This window comes from Hydractinia symbiolongicarpus, chromosome 8 (assembly GCF_029227915.1).
Source record: "Hydractinia symbiolongicarpus strain clone_291-10 chromosome 8, HSymV2.1, whole genome shotgun sequence".
In the NCBI taxonomy this organism is placed as follows: Eukaryota; Metazoa; Cnidaria; class Hydrozoa; order Anthoathecata; family Hydractiniidae; genus Hydractinia; species Hydractinia symbiolongicarpus.
In genome coordinates this window covers 24,225,925-24,248,211 of record NC_079882.1, presented here as the reverse complement: position 1 = coordinate 24,248,211, position 22,287 = coordinate 24,225,925, and the positions used below count along the sequence as shown (strand labels likewise).

General features: G+C 32.8%; 1 protein-coding gene across 4 annotated transcripts; it reads left to right on the top strand.

The window, feature by feature from the left end:
* The first annotated feature begins 304 nt into the window (after positions 1-304).
* Positions 305-22,253, top strand: LOC130655640 (brefeldin A-inhibited guanine nucleotide-exchange protein 1-like). Of its 4 annotated transcripts, none has more exons than XM_057458415.1 (35): positions 305-596; positions 3,337-3,373; positions 3,809-3,923; positions 4,638-4,784; positions 4,981-5,160; positions 5,680-6,121; positions 8,587-8,998; positions 9,085-9,319; positions 9,403-9,502; positions 10,056-10,216; positions 10,482-10,578; positions 11,440-11,647; positions 11,742-11,853; positions 11,976-12,010; positions 12,096-12,266; positions 12,695-12,779; positions 13,466-13,634; positions 13,723-13,874; positions 14,086-14,214; positions 14,579-15,178; positions 15,253-15,404; positions 15,700-15,860; positions 15,975-16,135; positions 16,314-16,444; positions 16,523-16,661; positions 16,813-16,948; positions 17,503-17,738; positions 17,930-17,966; positions 18,241-18,384; positions 19,361-19,503; positions 19,878-19,916; positions 20,548-20,698; positions 20,833-20,974; positions 21,252-21,369; positions 21,465-22,253. In XM_057458415.1, exons 1-35 carry the CDS (start codon positions 476-478, stop codon positions 21,654-21,656), a joined length of 5,790 nt encoding a protein of 1,929 aa, XP_057314398.1. In that variant the 5' UTR covers positions 305-475; the 3' UTR covers positions 21,657-22,253. The 4 variants fall into 4 exon arrangements, with proteins under 4 accessions (XP_057314398.1, XP_057314397.1, XP_057314396.1 ...); XM_057458414.1 differs by having other exon boundaries at positions 3,806-3,923; positions 18,244-18,384; XM_057458413.1 differs by having other exon boundaries at positions 3,806-3,923.
* The last annotated feature ends 34 nt before the right edge of the window (positions 22,254-22,287 follow it).

Below are 22,287 nucleotides of genomic sequence, written 5' to 3'. Positions count from 1 at the left end.
ACAAACGCAAAAGTACAAGCAAGCATGAGTTGTTTGCTTGGAAAAAACATACTGATTTAAACTGCACTGTGTGCGAATATATCTGTGTTAAACGAAAAGGAGGTCGGCCTAAAAAAAGACTTTCAACAGGTCGGTATTGCACTACCACAAATGCATACTGGACGAAGACTGTATCTTCAAAAACTTACGAAAAGCTAGATGAAACAAATGACGTTGACACAAACCGAGTTTGTGTCAACGTCACTTTCGATTTCGCTTTTTTCGCCGCGCGTGAATTGCTGACATAAGCATATAAAGTGTATTGTGGGTGAATCGAACTAGGTTCAATATGGCGGATGCGAAATCAGGAAAATCGTAAACACAGCATTTCATTTCGGAAGTATAAAGCTACCTTTATACTACACAACAGCAATATGTCATAAAATTTTAAGCATAATTTTTATGTGCTAAAATATAGCTAGCTAGCTACATCAAAATGCGTGAAACACAGACGAAACATATGTTCTTAAAAAGAGCACTGGAAAAGATACTTTCCGATAAGGAGCTCAAAAAATCACATCATTCGCAGCTTAAGAAGGCATGTGAAGTTGCTCTAGGTATTATTGTATACTTCTACATATATTTATTATTACAATAATTTAATGCATTTCAGAGTATGAGTGTTTATTAGTTACAAAGCTGACAGCGAAGGAAAAAGCAAGGTTGATAGAGGGTTGCAAATATTTAGAAAGTTTCGTATATATAGATGATTTTCTTTGTTTACATTTTCAGTGGTAAGCTCTTTCAGCTTTGGCATCTGCGTGGCAGGAAAAAATATAGCTAGGGGCGCTAGATATCAGTCTATTTTGTCACACAAAGGTATTGTTAGGACTTAAATGAATTCAAAAAGGTGCTGTTGGCAAATATGTTGCTTAGCCTGATGAAATTTACATGCCTTAGGGGAGGGGCAAGGTTAACCCCTAAATTAGAAAGTGCCTTACGCTCGATGATAGTTTAAAATCTTCGAACAATGTTTCCATTAAAAGAAATTTACATAAAAAGACCTCTTTTCACCAAATTTTAGCATCATTTTTCCTGCTGCGCAAATGCCAGATCTAAAGAGTTTATCTATATCCGTGTGCACCCTGACAGGCAATGAAAGAAGGACTATTGACTGACTATTTTCATTCATTTCTCGAGATATTTGTCTTTAAAGTTGTGCTAATTATGCGAATTTATGACGTCATAGACTAGCATTGAGCATAATTATAGTAACTAAATATTGAAATTTATGTAAAATGTTCAAAACGCGTCAAAGTGAATGGCCAGAAAACATTTTTAATTTTATGGCTTGTCAAATGTTAAATATGACACCCTCACGGAGCTATAGTTCATGACATCATGCATAATTAGTGAATCTTCTTAGTCCAAATTCTAAAAAACCAATAAAGAATTTAGAAAAAAAATATTCAAATTCCTAGACAACCTTTCAAGTTCTTTCATATCTTTCATACAAAATTAAGGGTGCTTTGGATTTTTTTCTCAACTATTATCTACTTTTTTAAAGGTTAGCTGTACCTTCTGAGCAAAAATAAGTTGGGCTCTATTAGTTGATAATATATCAAAACCTAAGAAAACAACTTTTATTTTGCCTGAAAAGTTGTTTTCCCATAAATATTATAAAATAACACTATACGAGACAATGTGGCACTGCAGCTTAGTGATTATAGCTCTCCCACTTTATACGTGACACCAGGATTGTATTCACATTGGTAGCAATTCAAAATGGGTGAGTAAACATTACCATAGCCCCGGTTAACTCAAGATATTTGAAGGAAATTTGGGTGATGCCACACTGTGAGTGCCATTGGATGTTGCAGGGACTTGTCTGGCAGAGCGTGGACCCTAATTGGGTTTGCATAGCTGGAAAGGAGCATTAAACTCCCTAGGACTCCTTATTGAAGCTATGGCTCTCCTGGAAATATAAACAGGGAATATCCCTTGTTGTTTATGAGGCTAGCCATGTAAATATGCACATCTTTGTCTCTCCCTCAAAACAAGCTTTCACAACCGTCATAACTGACCATTCTTACATGGCTTCATTATCTGTGTGACGTCATCACAAGATTCCAGAAATCTTCAAAAAAGATAAGAAAATGTAATTAAATAACTACAACCTTAAAAACAAGACTTTTCGAAATCACTAATTTTCAGAAAAAAGGAACTACATGTGTAATTTATCAAAGAATACACATTATTTAGAAAAAGTTTTGCTTGTGTTTTTTATTCCCCTGTTACAAAAATAAAGGCAGTTTACCAGGCACTTCTCAAGGCACAAAGTTTTATGAACCTGTAGTATACCTATACTACATAATACAACTTACAGTGTTATGAGAACTGCCTGGTACAGGTCAGTTTGAACCAAGGTAGAGCTTTAACAAATTGTATTAAAAGGAAGTAATTTACAAAAAGAGATTTTTGCAGAACTTATTTTCGCAATTAAATTGAAGAAAGTGGATACTTTAATACTTTAGCGTAATACTTTAGCGTTCATTTCTTTTTATTAAAGGTCAGACCTCGTCATCCAACACCTCCAAGGAAAAAATTTATTAGATATGTCAAAAGTTATTTGTCAAAAATAAATTAATTTGGTGGTTGAACATTTATATAATATAATAGAAACTTTGACTTAGGGCTTCACAGGAGATGATTAAAGGGGTTACATATGCAGTTTAATATTCCCCACAAGCTTATTTTGTATATATCAAGGCTGACATAAATCAATAACAACAAATCCAAATCAATAAAAAATTCCCCGAAATTCCCAGAAACTGTTGTTAAAAAAACAGAATTTGAACCCACCTAGTAGAACTTTGGAACACAACCAAAAAGAATTTTTGGTAATTTAGCTCAACTGCAATTTTTCATTCAGCAAACAATGTATTCTTTTCTTAATTATTGTCCTCCATAGTTTTAATGTGCTGTTTTAGTGAACCAATCCTGTATCCACCCCGAGTCCCTAAAGCAGTTAATTTCCTATATAGTATATAGCATGACTATGGTAGTTTATGTTCTTAGAGTCTTTAAAACAGTTAGCTAAGTCTCTTTGTTAAACTTTTGTGTCGAGCATAACCATGTCCTTATTTTGTTTTCAAAATTTTTTCACTTGATTTTTTTTTTCTTATACTATCAGAATCGTAGCAGAACTTTTCACAATGCAGAACATTATTTTAAACAAACCAAAAAACAAAATTTCCAATTAACTTGTTCCAATGTTTTATATTTTTTGTAGAGAGATTTTGTATAATAAAATTTTTTAATATGCATGTATAAATTGGATTTTATCATTTTTTTTAGATGAAATTGACAAAGTTTCTCAGGACAATGAAACAAGGTAGGGATCAGAAATTATTTTCGGTGGCTCATTGCCACTATATTATAACATTTTATGAGAGAGCTATGCCAGAGAATATTGACCTTACAGAGAGGAATTTTCTGAGCTTGGTTTATTGCATTTTTAAAAAGGAGCAAAGTAGTAAAAGCAGGATAAGAATCTATTTCTTGATAGAAAATATGTCCTTTATGAAGAGTTGAACATAAATTTGATAGAATCTTATGTCAACATCATTGCTGTAATCACTGCAATTTTAAATAAAAGTTTTACTAAAAGTACAGTAACTAATGAATACTAGTTACTTCTGTTTCACATTTGTGAACTTTTCCCGTGTTTGTCGTATTAATCATTTCTATGATTTTTTAAAATATCCATCCTCTTACCCAGGTAATAATGTGCAACATTCATTAACATTATAATACTTCTTAATAGTAGTGCAGAAAATGATGAATCACATTTTATTGCTGCTGACAAATATTTCTTGCCATTTGAACTGGCATGTCAATCAAAAAGTCCAAGAATTGTTTGCAGTGCATTGGATTGCCTACAGGTTTGAACATTAAAAGAATGTTTCTGCTATGAGAAATCTTGTATTGCAGACACAGCGTTTTTGTATACTTATAAGTATTAAGGGAAAATTTACATTTAATCATGGAAAAGTCAGAGAAAATGATAAAAAAATTGTCTAGTTACCCTAAAAATAGCCTAGCTTGATGATTTGTGCACCAAAAACAATTGTATTAATGTATAGAAAGTCACATGTACAATTAACAACATACCAACTTAAAGCCATTATGTGAAATTTCGTTCATTGTCAAGCGCTTTCGATAAAATACTCAGGTAAAAATAGATTTTTTCTTTTTTATGAGTTGCTGCCACATTTGGTCATTACCAAGCAAAAGAATAAAGCCAAAAACCACTATCAAGGCTAACACAACTTCCTCAAATGGAAGATGGGGAAGCCCATAAGACCCCGTAAGATCAGAAACTCATTTGCAAAATACCCACATTTTACTGCATCCAACATTTCCATTTGAAGCTATAAAATGACAATGGACCAACTTTCTATTAAAATCTTACAAACAGACTATAAAATGCACGTTGTTGTCATACTGGTTTAAAATATTAACTGGCAAAAAAATCATTAAACTATAGTTTCATTAAATGTTATTAAGAAATTGTTAGCCAATTAATATTATCTGTACTGGCATAAATGTTCCAGAACAGCTTGATAAATCAATAAAAACTTTTTTATTTTATATAGAAAATGATAGCATATGGGCATATAGTGGGTAATGCTCCTGATGGTGGTCAGCCGGGGAAGCGACTTATTGACAGAATTACAGAAACAATTTGTGGTTGTTTTAATGGAGTATTGACTGATGAAGGTGTTCAATTGCAGATAATCAAGGTAAAGAATAATTTTAGCACTACAAAAATTGCTTATTACATGTCTTGCTTTGTATAGGTTTTTTGTTGCTTTTTTGCTGGGCACTCCTGTAGTTATTCTCTTTTATAATTTGTGATCAACTTTTTACATCTACCCTTACTGCAAATACTGTATGTATCGTGATGTTGATACAGGACAAAACAAATTATTTTTTTAGGCACTACTTACTGCTGTTACATCGTCAACATGTGAAGTCCATGAGGGAACACTTCTTCAGTCTGTTCGAACGTGTTATAATATTTATCTTGCAAGTAGGAATTTAATTAATCAAACGACAGCAAAAGCTACCTTAACCCAAATGATTAGCGTCATTTTTCAACGAATGGAAGCGCTTGGGGTATGTTGATAACTAGTTACAGTGAAGATTGTTGATCTGTATCTCTGTACCCCTCTGATTTAAGAAAATTTTAGTCAGGAAATAAAAGAGAAGGATTACCATCAAATATCATCAAAATAAAATAAATGATAAATAAATTGGCATTAATTCAGATTGTTATTATGATGGTTGTAGTTTCAAAGTACCACTAGATACATCACATCAACACAACCTCTCCTTTAGGTCACTATTACCTATACCTTGTTCATGGTTAATAATTTAAACAGAAGTATGATGGTATCTGTGCTCTCTTGTTTAGAAGTAATACATGTTATGGTACAGAGTTCTTAAACACTTTGTGTAAACACTCCTTTGTTTACTGATTTTCTCACTTGGACATGCAATTTTTAATAAAATGATTAATTTTGTACAATCTGTGTGTTTTAATTTTTAGAAAAAACATAATAGTAAATTAATTTGTTTGAGAATCAAAAATATGTTAATTAACATGTCTTGAATTATTCTTTTCTTACATTTCAGAGTGTTGGGGACCAGCATTTAGTTGTATCAGAACCTTCTGGAAACGATGAGACTGAAAAACAAGAAGAACAGCCCCACGATGAGAGTAATGTAGAAGAAACTAAAAGGGTCCAATCTAAAGATAAAGTAGAAAACACTGAACCAGCTGCCATGGCCACAGATATTGATTCAGGAATTGGAATGAAAGGCACGGTGATTGACACTAAAGAAGAAACTGACTCCACAGAGAAAAGTGAGGATTCAAATGATAAAACTGAGAATCAAGATGGTCAGAATGAGGCTGTTGTTCAAGTCAATGAAACTGAAGATTCTTCCTATTCAGAAACACCAAAAAGCCCAAGATCTTTAAAGGAATTGAGTAGTGATGCTGTGGAAGCTCAATCACCCAAAGATGAATCCTTTGGTGGTTTTGCATCATTTGAAACAGCATTTGAAAATCAAGGTATTATAAATGTTCCCATAAATGTTAAGAGAAACATAAATCAGCATTGATCACTTTTAGAGTGCTAAAACTAGATTATAAGTTGGCAGTGCTTAGTGTTTATGTTATATACAAAGTTTTTTTTCTATTTTTAAAAAACAAAAAATAATTGATTACTATCTCGTTTGTCAAATCAGCAGAAAACTTCAGGAAATTTCAGGAAAGTATAAATAAACTTAAACAAACTGTACTTGGGATTTTTAAGGTGTGAGTAAGGGAAAAAATAGTTTGTTTTTTTTTTGCGATTTTTTTTGTAACTTTTTTTATAAAAAAAAAGTGAACTTTTTAATGGTTAAATATGTTTATCACTTTGGGAATAAACTGTGATATGAGTATATTTTGTAACAATAACGTAATCACAACCAACTTTATAAAACACATTACCATTGAATTTCTTCTTGTATCGCTTTCCTTTTAATGAGTGTTTGTTTTCATCTGATCAATTAAAAATCCCTTTTTTCACTTTGACTTTCATTTATGCTTTTTCGGGAAAAAGTTTCATTTTACAAGCAAGCAACACTAACAACATCAAGCTATATTAAATATTAAAAAATGTCTGCTTATTATCATAAAACCTTTGCTACTTCAAAAAAAAATAAAAAAAATAGAAGAAAGTGTTTTAACTCTCCAGCCAAGCGAAGTTTGAAAATAAAAAATAATCCGCAAATTGAACAAGTGTAAGCCGAAAGAAATAATGGATGTTTTATCCAGTGATAGACTCAGACATTTCTGTTAACATATCATTTTTTTAATCTCTATTCCATCAGATTTTGTAACATTTTCCTTTTCCTTTCTTTTTATTTCAACTTTGACCATCTCTCTTCTTGTGAATATGTTTTAAGTGAAAGTGTTTTAATATGAGCAGAAACGTGCGTTATACAGAGGTTGTTAAAAACACCTGTATCGACCATTTAACTATACGAAAGTGATGCTATTTTTAAAAATCTTAAAGCTCTTTTTCGCAATGTTCATTTTTTTTGTTAGTACTGCTAGCCTTTTCATCTTCATTTACAAAACTATAAAAGCTACAAGGTGGAGGGTGAGCGGCTTTTAAAGACATGTTATATCAAAAACGATTTTAAATTTAATTCGTAAGTGTAAACAGATCTTGAGTTATGACGTATTTTTTTGCAAATTATGGTTTATAATTCGATAAAAAAAGGTAATGGAAACTATCTTCAAAACGGAAAATAATTACACTATAATTTTCAGATCGTTTTTAGATCAATGTGTTGTGATTACACAACAGTGAACATCAATCATGAAAAACTAAAAGTTTTGTAAATGGAGATGCATTAGTAAAGGAGGGGTCATTTTTTAGTGTCTTTCTTCAATTTTATTTTGTTTCCAATAATTTTTATATCATCTTTTAGGCAATTTTATAAACTTTGAGAAAATATTGTACAACGATATTACAACTTTCACGTAATTTTAATAGAAGCTATTTTAAAACATCGCACTTTTTCCCATACCTTAAAATAAGAATATTTGTTTGCATGCCATTTAGGTTATTGAAAATATGCATACCGAAGTCTAGCTGTATTTTTTATGAGATTAGCTGTATGGCTTTCAATTAGTCATAAGAAAGGGTCTAAAATAATAAATAAAAAATTATTATTGTTTGTGGTTTTTGTTTCATTTTATGCATGATTTTTTAAGACATCAAAATTTAAGTGAATCGTTCACAGACTGGTGGTTATATTCTTCACTCTATTCAATCCATATTGGTGCAACTGTGGAAACTGCACTTGGTCAAGATTTGGTGCAGTAGGAGCGAAAAATTTATATCTGTTTCAGCAAGATGAAATGCTCCTGATGCCTCTTTTTAAAAGTGCTCCAAATGCTCCAAAAAGATATAAATAATTTAGTCTCTGAACTACCCAATCTTACCCAGTCTTAAAAAAGGAATTTCTGTGCCAATAATCATATTTTTCTTTTCTTTGAATATGTATTTGATAGTTTTGAAAACTCATAAAAAATTTGAAAAAGTACTTGTGAATTGAGAATCACAAAGTCTTAATTTAGACGTTGTAGGAAGGACATTTCTTGTAGATAGTTATAAAGAGGGTGATTATGGCAATTTTTTTAGTGTCAATGTCAATCTCCAGATTGCTATTTTTACTGCGAAAATGTTAAAGATTTTGTTCACAAAATAGATGTTATAATTAAAAGGTCTAGAAAATCATTTGAAATTTTTGTACCTGAGTAGCTAGATACTTTTGAAACATGAGTTTCAAGCATATATAAAAACAAGAAGAAGGGTCTAAACATAAAAAGTTCTGGTTACATTTATTTTCTTGACCAACCATTCTGTGTTCCTATATGCCAAAATAAAAAATAATAAGTTATTGATATTTTTTGTTTATTTTACATCTTTCGGAACTGATATCATAAATATTAATTACTAATTGCAATCACTTCCTTAGCATCATCTGGAAATGCAGAAAATGTTGAGAAAACACCAGATGATAATGAATCAATTGATAAAGTTGATGAGGAAGAAACCTTAAGTGTGGATGAAAAAACATCAAGCGATCTTCCCAAAGATTCCCACACTGCAAATACATCAGATACTAGTTCAGCTCCTTCAACGCCGAATGATCTTCCCAAAGAATCTCACACTAAAACTACATCAGATACAGGTTCTGTACTTTCAACACCAAAACCAGATTTAGATGACACTAGAACAGTAACATCAGAAGATAGTATTGAAGCTGGTCAACCAGCCAAAAATGCTGTTTTGTTCCCTCATATATTGCAAAAAGATGCTTTTCTTGTGTTTCGTTCGTTATGTAAACTCTCTATGAAGCAATTACCAGATGCACCTTTGGATCCAAAGTTAGTGTGTTTTAATAGAAGAGTTTCCTAGATTGCTGCAAATATTAAGCTCTAAACAGCATGTACTAATGAATTGTATTATTTAGATCTCATGAATTGCGTTCAAAGATTCTATCTCTGCAACTTTTGTTAGCATGTCTTCAAAATGCTGGTCAGGTTTTTAAGACCAACGAAATGTTCATAAGTGCTATCAAACAATACTTATGTGTTGCGTTATCCAAGAATGGTGTTTCATCTATACCACAAGTATTTGAAATCTCACTCTCACTCTTTCTCACTTTATTATCCGATTTCAAAACGCACTTGAAGATGCAGATTGAGGTATAAATTTTTTAATGCAAATGCTAATTTGATGGAGACTTTATGGTTGATTTTGTTTTACATTGCTTGTTAATTCATTATAGGTGTTCTTTCGTGAGATATTTTTAAACATTCTTGAAACTTCATCAAGTTCATTTCAGCATAAGTGGATGGTCATGCAAGCTCTGACAAAGATTTGTGCTGGTAATACTTTTACATAGTTTCACGATATGTTTTTTATGCCGAATCCAACTTCCTAGATCATTTTTGATTTCTTTAATTTTTTTGGTCTTTAATTCGTTTTATTGTAATTTAGCATTTATTTTTTTGCAATAAACTAAATTTTGTGTACCAATTTGTAAATAATTTTGTATATATAAACAGAAGTTCCCAAAAAAAAATGTACTGTTAAAGTAATTGGTCTGCATTTTTCACGTTGACATTGTCAGTGCAAGTAGAATTTTATTATGTATACATAACTCAAAAGAAATTTTTTTACCATGAATTATTGTAAACAAAGCAACTCTATTTGTGTAGCAATGAGTCGTTTCCTCCATTTTAACTTTATTTTTTACACATAAAATGAATAATTTTGAATCCACAACCTCTTGCTTGTCAAGCGAATGCTCTACCGAATGATATATGTATATTTCTTTTTATTCTTATTGTTAGATTTATCAAGCTGCAGGTGTTTGTTACCCTCTTTCGGTATTGTTTGTATTTATTGTTTTGGATTATGTTAAACTCTTCTTCATAGATGCGCAAACAGTTGTTGATGTGTATGTCAATTACGACTGTGACCTTCATTCCGCTAATATATTTGAACGACTTGTTTATGACCTGTCCAAAATAGCACAAGGAAGACATGCCATGGAACTTGGTGCCACTCCCGTTCAAGAGAAAAAGATTAGAGTTATTGTAAGTTATTCCAGGTTGCTGTGGTCCACCATTGATTCTACTGCATAATTCAAAAACTAGATTTAAATTTATTTTTCTTGCACCTTTAAATATTTTAGGATTTTTTTTTTTGTTCTTTATTGTGATGCTTTATTATATTAATATTATATTAAGGCTAAATTAAGTTGATTAGCATTTTAGTAAAATCCAAACTTAACTTTGTTACGAACAAAGATTTTGACGTCCTGTAGATATTAGTTTGTCATGATAGTCTGTGTGTTTTTAGGGAATTGAATGCTTAGTTTCAATTCTAAAATGTATGGTACAATGGAGTAAAGACTTATATATGAATCCATACAATCAAGTTGCAGGAAATTCCTCCGGTATAAAAATTTTTCAACATTTATTCCTTGTTTTGTTTTGTTTCTTTATAAGTCAATATGATGTATATATATATTTTTTTAAAAGTCTGTTTAACCATTGCTAACCCTGCATTATATCGCACTTAAAACTTCTCTGATTACGTTGTGATTATGATTTTGCTAACAAACTAAATACTTTTGTTGTCACCTTATATACATGATAATTTTCCCTCCTAGCAAATCGATTACCACATATTACAAGAGAAGCAAAAGTCCACATAAAATAATTATAACATAATAGCACAGTTAAACTCCTATAATTTGAAAGATCATATAAGTTGAACAAGTTTTCTGCAGAGTTCACTGGTAAACCTTTACAAGAAAACTTCTTTAATTCGAACTCATATACAAAAAATCATCTAAATCTAACAAATATTTTGGTCCACTGGACATATATCTTTTATTACGTAATTCGAATCTTGCTAGGTAGTCTCTATATATACGTCAAACTGCACCAAAAAAGAGCTGTCTTCATCAAATGATTTGCTGAATATTTATAAAAGCTTAATTTGTGAAAAAAAAACAGATACTTTTAAAACTAAATTCACAATCCGTTGAGTAGCAGTAAAATTTAACCTTTTTTACACCAGATAGAGATATGTAAAAGTGCTATGGTATGACTAACCAACCTTAACCTAAATTTACAGTCTATTGTACCTATTTGCATTTATTGTTCTTCCTTAGCCCATACAATGCCATACACAGTAACTATACAGTGCTTATATTTTCTCAAAGTTTGACTGAAATAATCTGAAACTGTTATTTAAAAACTCATGTAGTTTTAAATCCACATAAGTTTAATTGTATCACGTTTGTTTTTAGAACCAGGGAGTGGAACGCCTGATCAAAAACAACATCAAGTGTTGCCACCCGAAGACAGTGAAATGAAATCATTTGGTGGCAGTCAGCATTCCCTAAACTCGAATAATGCGTCAAGCAATACATTAAGCTCTTCCGTGCCTATTGATGATCCAGAACATATAACTGTTCAAAAACAAAGAAAAGAGTTAGTAGAAGAAGGCATCAAAAGGTATAAAATTAATTACATAACTGCATATATTATATCAAATTGTTGTGATCTGTTAAGATTTGTACCACATTATTTCTTGTTTTCTGTTTTTAAGATTCAACAAAAGTCCACTAAAAGGTGTGAAATATCTTCAAGAGCAAGGCTTGCTGGAAGAAAGCCCTGCGGCTGTTGCTCAATTTGTCATGAATGACGACCGCTTAGATAAAGTAGGTTTGCTCACTTTGGCCTTTTGCTGTTATGTGTTGTTGCAAAAATTAATTACCTGAAAGATTAATTCCAAGGCAGTCAATACTTAGCTGAAAAAGCTTTGTCTGTATTTACTTTTTAGACGCAGGTTGGTGAACTGCTGGGTGAATATTCAGAGTAAGTAAAACATATCGTCCATCCTGCTGGTAATAAATATGCTTTTTATATTAGCAATGGAAACATGGATGTTTTTTCTGTTTAGATATGGGAAAGAAATCATGTATGCATATGTTGATTTGATCGATTTTGAAGGAGTAGACTTCGTTTCATCGTTAAGAATGTTTTTGGAAAACTTTCGGCTGCCAGGAGAAGCACAAAAGATCGATAGATTAATGGAAAAGTTTGCCAGCAGATATTGTGAATGTAATGCAAGGTATTGTTTTTAAGTACCGAAAGGTGAAAAATATCTGACAATACCTTTAAAATTGTAGTTTAGGTAAATTTGCTTAAGTTTTTTTCCCCTGTAAGGTTGTATAAAACAATTAGTAGCTTTCGCCATTATAAAAACAAAGGATTTAAGTTGTAAATTCACACCTTATATGCAGCTAAGTTAAGTATTAACATGTATCAAAGACCTTTTTTAAATAAATTTATCATCCTCTTTGTCAAATTACTTTATTGTTTGTTAAATGTCAATTGTGTACACCTTACCACCCTCCCCCCTCCCCCCATCCCCCCATAAATTTGCAGAATTTTAAGTAATAGACCTTTCAAACATAAATTGCAAACATACTATTTCAATCTTTAATGTTGCGTTCTGTATCAAGCTAGTGGTTATGCTTGTGGTTGTTTTTATTTTAGTGAAGAGGTGTTTACCAGTGCAGATGCTGCTTATGTTCTTGCTTACTCAATCATCATGCTTGCTACAGACTTACATAGCTCACAAGTAAGTACACATTTTATCATGCATCACTATACCTTATAATAATACCCTAAGCAAAGTGTCTGACTGCAATCTGGAGTACTGGGTGCTGAGTAAGTTGCTTTAGAAATTAGAAACATATTTTGATCATGAAATATTTCTTAGAACTATGTAACAGTTCGTCAGTCTGTTTTAGGAATGCTCGTAAAAGGTTTTTGTTATAAAAAGCAACAAAAAAACTTACGCAGTTTAAAATTATACCTTAACTTGTTAAAAATGAATATGTTGCCAAACTAGGACCGATTGGTAGCCTTGTGGTAGAGCGTTCGCTTCAACTAAGAAAAGTGGTGGGTTTAATCCTCGACCTATTCATACCAGAGACTCCAAAAGGATGAATATATCCTTTCTGCTAAGCGCTCAGCACCAAAATAGGATTGATATTCTAGGCAATTGTCTAGTTGTGCAAATGCTATGCTTCATCGGCTTTTATAGCTTATATGGGAGCTTTAAATGCACTAGAACCCCCTTCGGAGGACCTTTGTTAATATCAGTACCAATTGGAACTGAAAAGGCTACCTGGGTAAATAGTTTTAAAAATAAAGTTTATATACAGGATGAGGTAGTTCAAATTTAATTGCCCAATATCAATATTTGTTTAAATGTTATTCTTATCTTTGTTTGAAATTAATTTTTATTTTATTTTCTGTCAGGTCAAACGCAAAATGACCTTAGATCAGTACATCACAATGAACCGTGGTATTAATGACGGAAAAGATTTACCAAAAGAATACTTAGTAGCGATATACGAAGACATTCAGCAAAATGAAATACAGCTAAAGCATCCCCAAAAAGCCTCCAATCAAAGACCAAGTACTTTATGTAAGTAAAAACGTAATTTTTGCGTGTTTTTTTCTATCAAGTACCCATTCCATCATCAATGAGAGAGAGAACATGTTTTATTTTTCAGATCTAATGACAGAGAAACAACGGCGGATGTTATATTTGCAAGAAATGGAAGCTATGGCGCAAACAGCGAAAAGCATGATGGAAGATATCTCACATGTTCAAACAGCATTCATTCAAGCAACACACATGCAACACATTAATCCCATGTTTAAAGTGAGTTTTCTTATGTTGGTGATGAACGTAAATGCATTAGCAATCCTTTTTAAATAGACGGTTTTACCATAAACGTATGGACATCAATGTGCAATCTATTTCGGCCCTTGGATCTTGCATAATTGCTAGATATTTGTCAGAGGTGTGTATATTTATATAAAGTTAGACTAATGATGATGATCTTATGTTTGTTCTTTATTTTTTGCATTAGATTTCATGGACTCCTGTGTTAGCAGCATTTAGTATTGGTCTCCAAGACAACGAAGACGTCAATCTTATTACTTTGTGTTTAGATGGAATGCGTTGTGCGATAAGAGTCGCATGTATATTTCAATTACAAGTAAATCTTTTTCCATACTTTTTTATTATTTAAGCATATATTTAATTACTCGTACCAATTTCTTCAGAGTTACTATGTACTCAGATTTGTCCTGTTCAGTAAAATAATGCATTTAATTCAAACCTTCTGTACATATCCAGGTTTTACTGATTTTATCGTGACTTATTTATTCCCATGCTTCTGTTACTTTGTATTCCGTATTTGCACGTTTGCCTTATCACTACATAAAATATTAAAAATAGCCACGAATTTTGATAAAAAAATCATATCATGAATTTTCAGGCTTTTCCTAATTTTTAGTGGTATTTTGTTGTTACCAAAAGCGCAGTTTTTTGATTGTCAACTAGTTTATTATTTTTTTTAGTTAGAACGTGATGCATATATCCAAGCGTTGTGTCAATTTAGTATGCTCATGGCTAATGCTGTTATTACAGAAATGAAAGCCAAAAACATAGACACAATAAAAACACTTATCACGGTAGCATATACAGATGGTAATTATTTAGCACGCTCATGGCTTGAAGTACTTCAGTGTATATCTCATTTGGAACTTCTCCAGTTAATCGGTACCGGCATTAAACCACGGTACGTGAGCGGGAGTGGCAACACACCAGTCGTCAATGTTGGTGGCCTTGTCAGTAATGCTCAAAATAACCACCAATCCAATGGCATGATTGATCCGAAAAAGTTTTCGAGTATACAAGAATCGATGGGGGAGACGTCATCTCAGAGTGTTGTTGTTGCTGTGGATAGAATATTTACGAGTTCTGTACGTTTAGACGGTGACGCTATTGTTGACTTCGTGACAGCACTTGTAGCTGTGTCAATGGATGAGTTGTCTAACCAAGCTCAACCAAGAATGTATAGTTTACAGAAAATTGTGGAGATTTCATACTACAACATGGGGCGTATTAGATTGCAATGGTCTCGGATATGGGCAGTACTTGGTGATTATTTTAATAAGGTAACTAGAGGTTTTTTGTTGGATATAATTGGTGGTTCTATTTCGTTGTGATATCTCAACGCGTTGCAATTTAGGTTGGTTGCAGTCAAATTGAGGAGATTTCATTTTTCTGTGTTGATTCGCTGAGACAGCTTTCAATGAAGTTTCTTGAAAAAGGAGAGTTGTCGAATTTTCACTTTCAAAAAGACTTTTTGCGACCGTTCGAATATATCATGAAAAAAAGCAAGTGAGTAGAATATCTTTAAGATGTGTACAAAAGATTTACGCCTTACGTTGCATTTACCTCTTCATTGCATTTAACTCTTATGTTGTATTTAACTAACTGTATGACTTTACAAAGTATCCATACCTACTTTTTCTGTCCATCTTTCTTGTCTCTATCAAAATCCAGCTCGTTGCCCGTGCAGTCAAATCTGATAAAAGCTGATCCGTGAAATTCATCTTATGAGAAATATAAATCACCTTAAGGTCAATTGACAATTAGGTCATAGTTTTTTCAGTGGAGATTTGTTATTTTGTAGTTCTTCCACCATACGAGATATGGTTGTTCGTTGTCTTGCTCAAATGGTGAATTCACAAGCCAAAAACATCAAGTCTGGTTGGAAGAATGTCTTTTCTGTATTCCATTTGGCTGCATCTGATTTAGATGAAGGGATTGTCGAGTTGGCTTTTCAAACAACAGGTGAAAACTTTTATTAAAATCTTGGTTCAATAAACGTGAATTTGATATAGAATGATTATTTTGAAACTTTCTAATATAACATTGTGTATCCAATATTTTTTTGAACATTTCTAGCAATCATATTTGAGAAGCATTTCTCTGCTACTGTCGATTCATTTCAAGACGCTGTGAAATGTTTATCAGAATTCGCTTGTAATGCAGCGTTTCCAGACACCAGTATGGAAGCCATTCGATTGATTCGTCATTGTGCAAAACATGTTTACGAGAATCCAAACGTAAGTAGAAGTTTACATTTCCTCTTTAATTACAAGATGCGTAGTTGGTTGGGATTTAAGACCGCAGGTTTACTGACGTTTTAGTCCTAGCTTGAGTTGCTATAGTACCAATCAAGCTGCCTTACTGCGACAAGTTAAGAATCACTTCAAGGATTAATATGTTGTTTATCTTTCATAGATGTTTCGAGAACATTTTTCCGAGGAAGCTGGAATCTCAGAAACTGATAGAATCTGGGTACGAGGTTGGTTTCCAGTCATTTTTGAGCTATCGTGTATAATTAACCGTTGCAAATTGGACGTAAGGACGCGGTATGTATTTTTAGAATATACTTTACCAAGAAACGCTACCATTATGATTTCTATATTTATTTAATTTCTCCTTCGCAGAGCTCTTACAGTGATGTTTGAGATATTAAAGAGTTATGGTCATACCTACAGTGCGAATTGGTGGAAGGAAGTATTTCGAGTTGTTTTTCGAATTTTCGGCAGTATGAAGCTACCTGATCAACAAATTGAATGGATGGAGGTGATTTATATTAACATTGTTTTTAACGTTACCTGCTATTTTTTTAAAGAATAAATGTAATTTTTAGTAAGACAAAAGAATAAGTTTCAAGAATCAATCAAATTGCACTATTGCTTCATCTTTTTTATATTCTAATTGAAACTTTATGTAGAAAGCGGAATGGATGACAACGACGTGCAACCATGCCTTGTACGCCATCATAGATGTTTTTTCGCAGTATTTTGGAGAGCTTGCTGATATTTTGTTAGAAGATATGTATTCGCATCTGGTATGGTGTGTACAGCAAGGTAGGGTTGTCGTGCGTAAAACACCGGTCAGTTCTAAATTGCAAAATTATGTCAAATATAAATATATTAAAGGAAATCTTATCAGGTGTAAAAAAAGATTTTTGTTGTCATTGAAAAGTTTATGCGTAATAATACTAAGATAAGTCCTAAACACGTTGAGATGGGGAAGTGAATTTAGTTCTCGGATTCACGCGAAGCTATCCAAAATTTATCCATCATTTTCACACCCTAGAGACTGATGTCGGTCCAAGACGATTTTCTACGAGATAGGATCAACCGAAACTGTACAATATGGAAAACGGGATACAAATGGTGAAATGATTCCCATGCTGGTCAAATTAACTTTCACCATATAACTGGTTCGATTATTTCATTCAAGTTCCAATATAGCTGAATATAGCCTGTGAATATATGTTAAATCAATTTAAAGATACCAAGAGGCCTGGCACAAACACGCGATAAAGTTACACATTAATGCTAGCAGCGCAAAATGATTGGTTCGCTTCGTTTGTTCGTTTTTTTTATATACCTATATTTTATTCTACGTCTTCTAGATAACGAGCAGCTTGCTAGATCGGGCGTCAACTGTTTGGAAAACTTGGTCATTTCTAACGGCCAGAAATTTACACCAGAAATTTGGACAAGCACTTGTAACTGTATACGAAACATATTCGAATCATCCATTCCTCACAATTTGTTGTTATGGAAACCTGATGCCTATAATGCAGAACACGCAACACATTCACTTAGAACGTCACCTCCGCTGTCTCCAAATACTACACCGTATAGGGTAAGATATATGCGTGTTTATTTGTTTGTTTTTGTGTGTTTGTTTGTTTACCGATTCAACAGCAGTGATAAAAAACCTTTATTATTTTCGTCTTGTATGGTGTTCAAATGTCTTAAGTAAACCATCTCAATGTGGTCTACTACCACAATGAAATGGCGAATGATCACGATCATTTTTGTATTCTTTCGTAGTTCCCAGGGAGTGCTGGTATAGATGGTTCGGCAGAAGGTAATCCTATCTTACATTAAAATAACCATTTGTCAGTATGATTTGTTGTACAAGCTATTTTTTTTTGAGAAAATTGTATGAAAAAACGTCTGTATTTGGTGAAATATTATGGTTACGCATATTTCAGGTTACGCGAGGCAACATAATTTTTTGCCTAGTTTATTCCAATCATTACTAAAATTCTTCCCTAGTTATTTAGATAAAGAGTTTTTGAATTAAATATTGGTAATGTTTGGTGCAAATTCCTTTAAACATAATACAATGCTTTTTTTAGCAGACGGTTCTAATTCAAATATTGAACGTTACAATGATGACGTCAACGAAGGCGATGACATCAGTTTACACAATTTCCCACAATACCCTGCACCTATATCTAGATTTGACTCGAAGGAAAGTTTACACTCGATCACTCGACAAAGTAAGTGTTCGGCATTTATATGTATTCTCTGAACTACTGTTTATAATCCATAAGTTCGTTCAAACGCACATCAAGGTGCTTTTTCTGACGTCGATCAAATTATTAAAAATGTACGCTTATTGTCACTTGATGTTGTGAAAACAACTTATGTGTTTACACGTCTCATTGGTTCGAGTTGTGCAGGTTGGTACAGAGGGTGGTTAGGTTACGTTAATAAAGTCTGTGTCTTACTTTTTATATAAAATATGTTAGACAGGTATGTTTCCACGCATTCGCGTTGAAAGTAAGTTGCTGCTGAGACATAAAATAATGGTCTGGTTCCACTGGTTCTTATATAAACTGTTTATATAAGAACAAACTGGCTTGTTTTATGATAAAAATTGACAAAGTCAACAAGTTGGAAATTTGTAGTACCAAAGTTTTTCTGTTTTGCATTGACCGAAATTGTTAAAAAATACTGATTGTCATTGGTTATTACTTTTTCGTACTCAGTGCATGACCACATGTTTATATTTGAGGCGCGAGGTTGTAAATATATGGACCTATTTGCGTGAGTTGGAGGGGCGAGGTTGCAAATATATGGACCTATTTGCATGAGTTGGAGGGGCGAGGTTGCAAATATATGGACCTATTTAAGTGTCCTGTTTAATTAGCACAGGATGGGGCTAATTAAGCAGGACATTTTTGCAATTTCGACACAGATTGACTAAAATGGAGTGCAAATAAAAGCGCATCAAAGGTGACGAAAGTACCCCAAATAAATTGCGTATAAAGAAATCGTGTTTGGTCTAAATTTTTTCGTGTTTGATATTTTTGTGGGGGTGGGATGTTAGTGTTTGCCGATTAACTATACCCTTGGGTGCTATGACCCCTCCCAAATGAGCTAGTAATTAAAAAAAATCTTTCACCCTGAAGGATTATCAACCTCGGATTTTTCTTTTTTTTTCCACTTACTCCAAAGTTTTCCAACGTTTAGAAATATCTCCTGAAAAAACAATGTTCAACTCCATCTTGATTAAATGCGTGGTGCAGCTGGAACTGATTCAAACTATCGACAACATAATTTTCTTTCCTGCTACCAGCAAGAAAGAAGACGCTGACAATATGGCAGCTGCACAGGTATTTGTGTAGTTTATTTATTTGTTTTTCTTTTAACGCCACGCCAGGCGTTCTTTTCTAAATCTTCTCATTCAATCTCTCACTGACAAACATCTGACTTGCTTTTTACGTCGCGTCACAAACACTGACGTCGCAAAATTAAATCGACTATGTACACTAAAAATTTGCTATAACAGACATCTTTAGGTTAATGGGAAGTTATCCGTAAAATCTGCCAATGTAATATTTTTAACTAATAAATGCCATATTTTTCATCAGTGGCGGATAGTATAGTAAACATTTTTTTCATTTCCAGCGTATGTGTATATTGTAATCTCAATCGGTTTAAACCTAAATGTTAAAAGTTAATATACCGTTGTTTTTTGTTTCTTTAGAATAATTTTGATTTTATTGAATTTGAATCTAACAACCAGGTAACAGATAGCGTAAACATTTTTAAATTAATAAATAAATTTTATTCGAGGTCACATCTCCTATAAATCTATAACTTTCTACCCATAAACTTCTCTGTAGTTGCTTGCAATAACTTAATGGTATTAAATTTCGTGGGCATCAATTTTCGCGGATTTTGTCAAATCTGAAAATATTTTCTGTTGTGAAGATATATATTATAGGTATCCTTAAAAACTGCAACACGCCCTCTTTTAAACGCCTCCCTCGAATAGAACCCTCTTCAAAATGTCAAAAAAATTAATGAAGGCATTACGGTACTCGCGAAAAAAAATTGAAAAAAATAATGATTCGTGTAATTTTATTCACAATCGGACGCTATCGCTAAAATCCTATCAAAGGTCTTTATAAGTGTAATTCCGTGAATATTTCATCAATTTTTTAGCAAAAAATTAATCGCAAAGACTATTTCACCTTGTTTTATTTGACTCACAAAATTATTACATGCAATAATTGGTACCATTATGCGCTTAAGCCTTTATCTAAAATAAAAATCTTTAGTTCATAGAATTAATACTAAAAATCCGGCTTATTGGTAAATGACGATCAACCTGGCTATAACGCACCATTTTGAAGAAGTTATTCTTTTTTTAGTCTTCAGAAGCGGACACATTGGATGTGGGTATGTTTGGCCTTCTCAACGCGGAGCAGTTATTCATCTTCTCGAAATGTTTACACGAATCCCATACTTTCGCGCGAAATTTTAACTGTAATTTCGAACAAAGGACAGTTTTATGGAAAGCAGGTAATATTTTGTAAACACAGTATACAGTGGGTGGATAAGGACGAAAATCTAGTTTAAGTTTGTGGACTACTACTTAAGACGACGGCGAGGACATTGGTGGAACAAACAAATTACAATCTCTCTCTTTTTTTTAGGTTTTACCAAGGGAAGGTCGAGACCTAACTTGCTGAAACAAGAGACAACTAGCTTGGCGTGTTTGATTCGTATACTTTTCCGTATGTACTCAGAAACTCATCGCTCAGATGCTTGGAACGGAGTTGAAGATCGCTTAAAAAGGTTTAATATTTATTACAGTTACTTCTTTTAACTTGTAGTTATAACATACAACCCTTGAATTAAGATCGTTTGGCGATTTTTTTGAGATTGACAGTCTTGTAGGAACAAGGCTGCGCTAGTCACACTTTCCGCATTATGGAGCAATCCTTAAGACAGCCCGCCAAGATCAGAAAATGTAAACACAAGGCTTGCTGACCTCAGCAAAAAATATTATTCGAGGTTTTGATTGTTTCATGGGTTATACATCAGATATAAACCATCTCTCCTTTATTTTTAGTGTGACCAATGAAGCCTTTCATTATTTTTCTACCTTGGATTCACAAAGTCACCGAGATGCGTGGACGTCTGTACTAGTATTAATTCTTACGAAAATGTTGAAGTTGGACAACGAAAGGGTGTGTACATTCAGATAAGTTTCGCAGGATATTGTACATATATGGAAGTTAAACCTTGTTAAATGGCATAATCTGTGTTCTCATGTTTTTTTTAGTTTCAACGTCATGTACCGTCGTTCTATTCCAGTTTATGCGATCTCGTAACATTCGAATTGAAACCAGAACTAAGATCAGTAATTCGAAAAATATTTTTAAGAATTGGACCTGTATATGGAATAGTTGATCAATCGAGCGTAATTGATCAATCTAACGTTGATACAATAAAATCGAATGGTACCACTACCTAATAAAAATCATACAGAATATTTACTATAGTTAATTGGATCTTCAATAGGAGGAAGAATTGTGGTTCACCGGTACGCTACAGCACACGAATTTGTGATTAAAGACAGGAAAACGAGCGTGTGAATTTTTTTCTATGTTTGAAGTAAGAATTAATTGGTCAACCCACTCGGTGCAAAATTATTGCAACATTCAACAATCGTTTTACAGTTTTCTCTTAGCCTTTTATGTTTGATGACACAGGCTCATATTGAGAAAATAAGAAATATATGTGTCTGTGTGTCTGCTATGAGGATTTAGTATTTGATTGGCTGTTCCTGTGGCTTTTGAATACCTTAAGTTTCTGAATTTGCGCGAATTTTATTCATATTCGCGAAAATTTGTCTCCGTGAAATGTATTCTCTGGACCTCGCGAAAATAAATCTCCGCGAAAATCAACCAGCTTAAGGTAGTATGTCATTTAAATAATAATTCATTTTTATATATTATTTTTTAGTAATTCTTTCATTGTTGATGTTCAATAATTTTGACTTTACCAGTGATTGTGTATTATATTATTTGGGATAATTATGAATTTTTTTTAAGCGTCTGCCTCACTTTTATGTTTGTTGTTGTTTTTTGTTCCCACTTACCAAA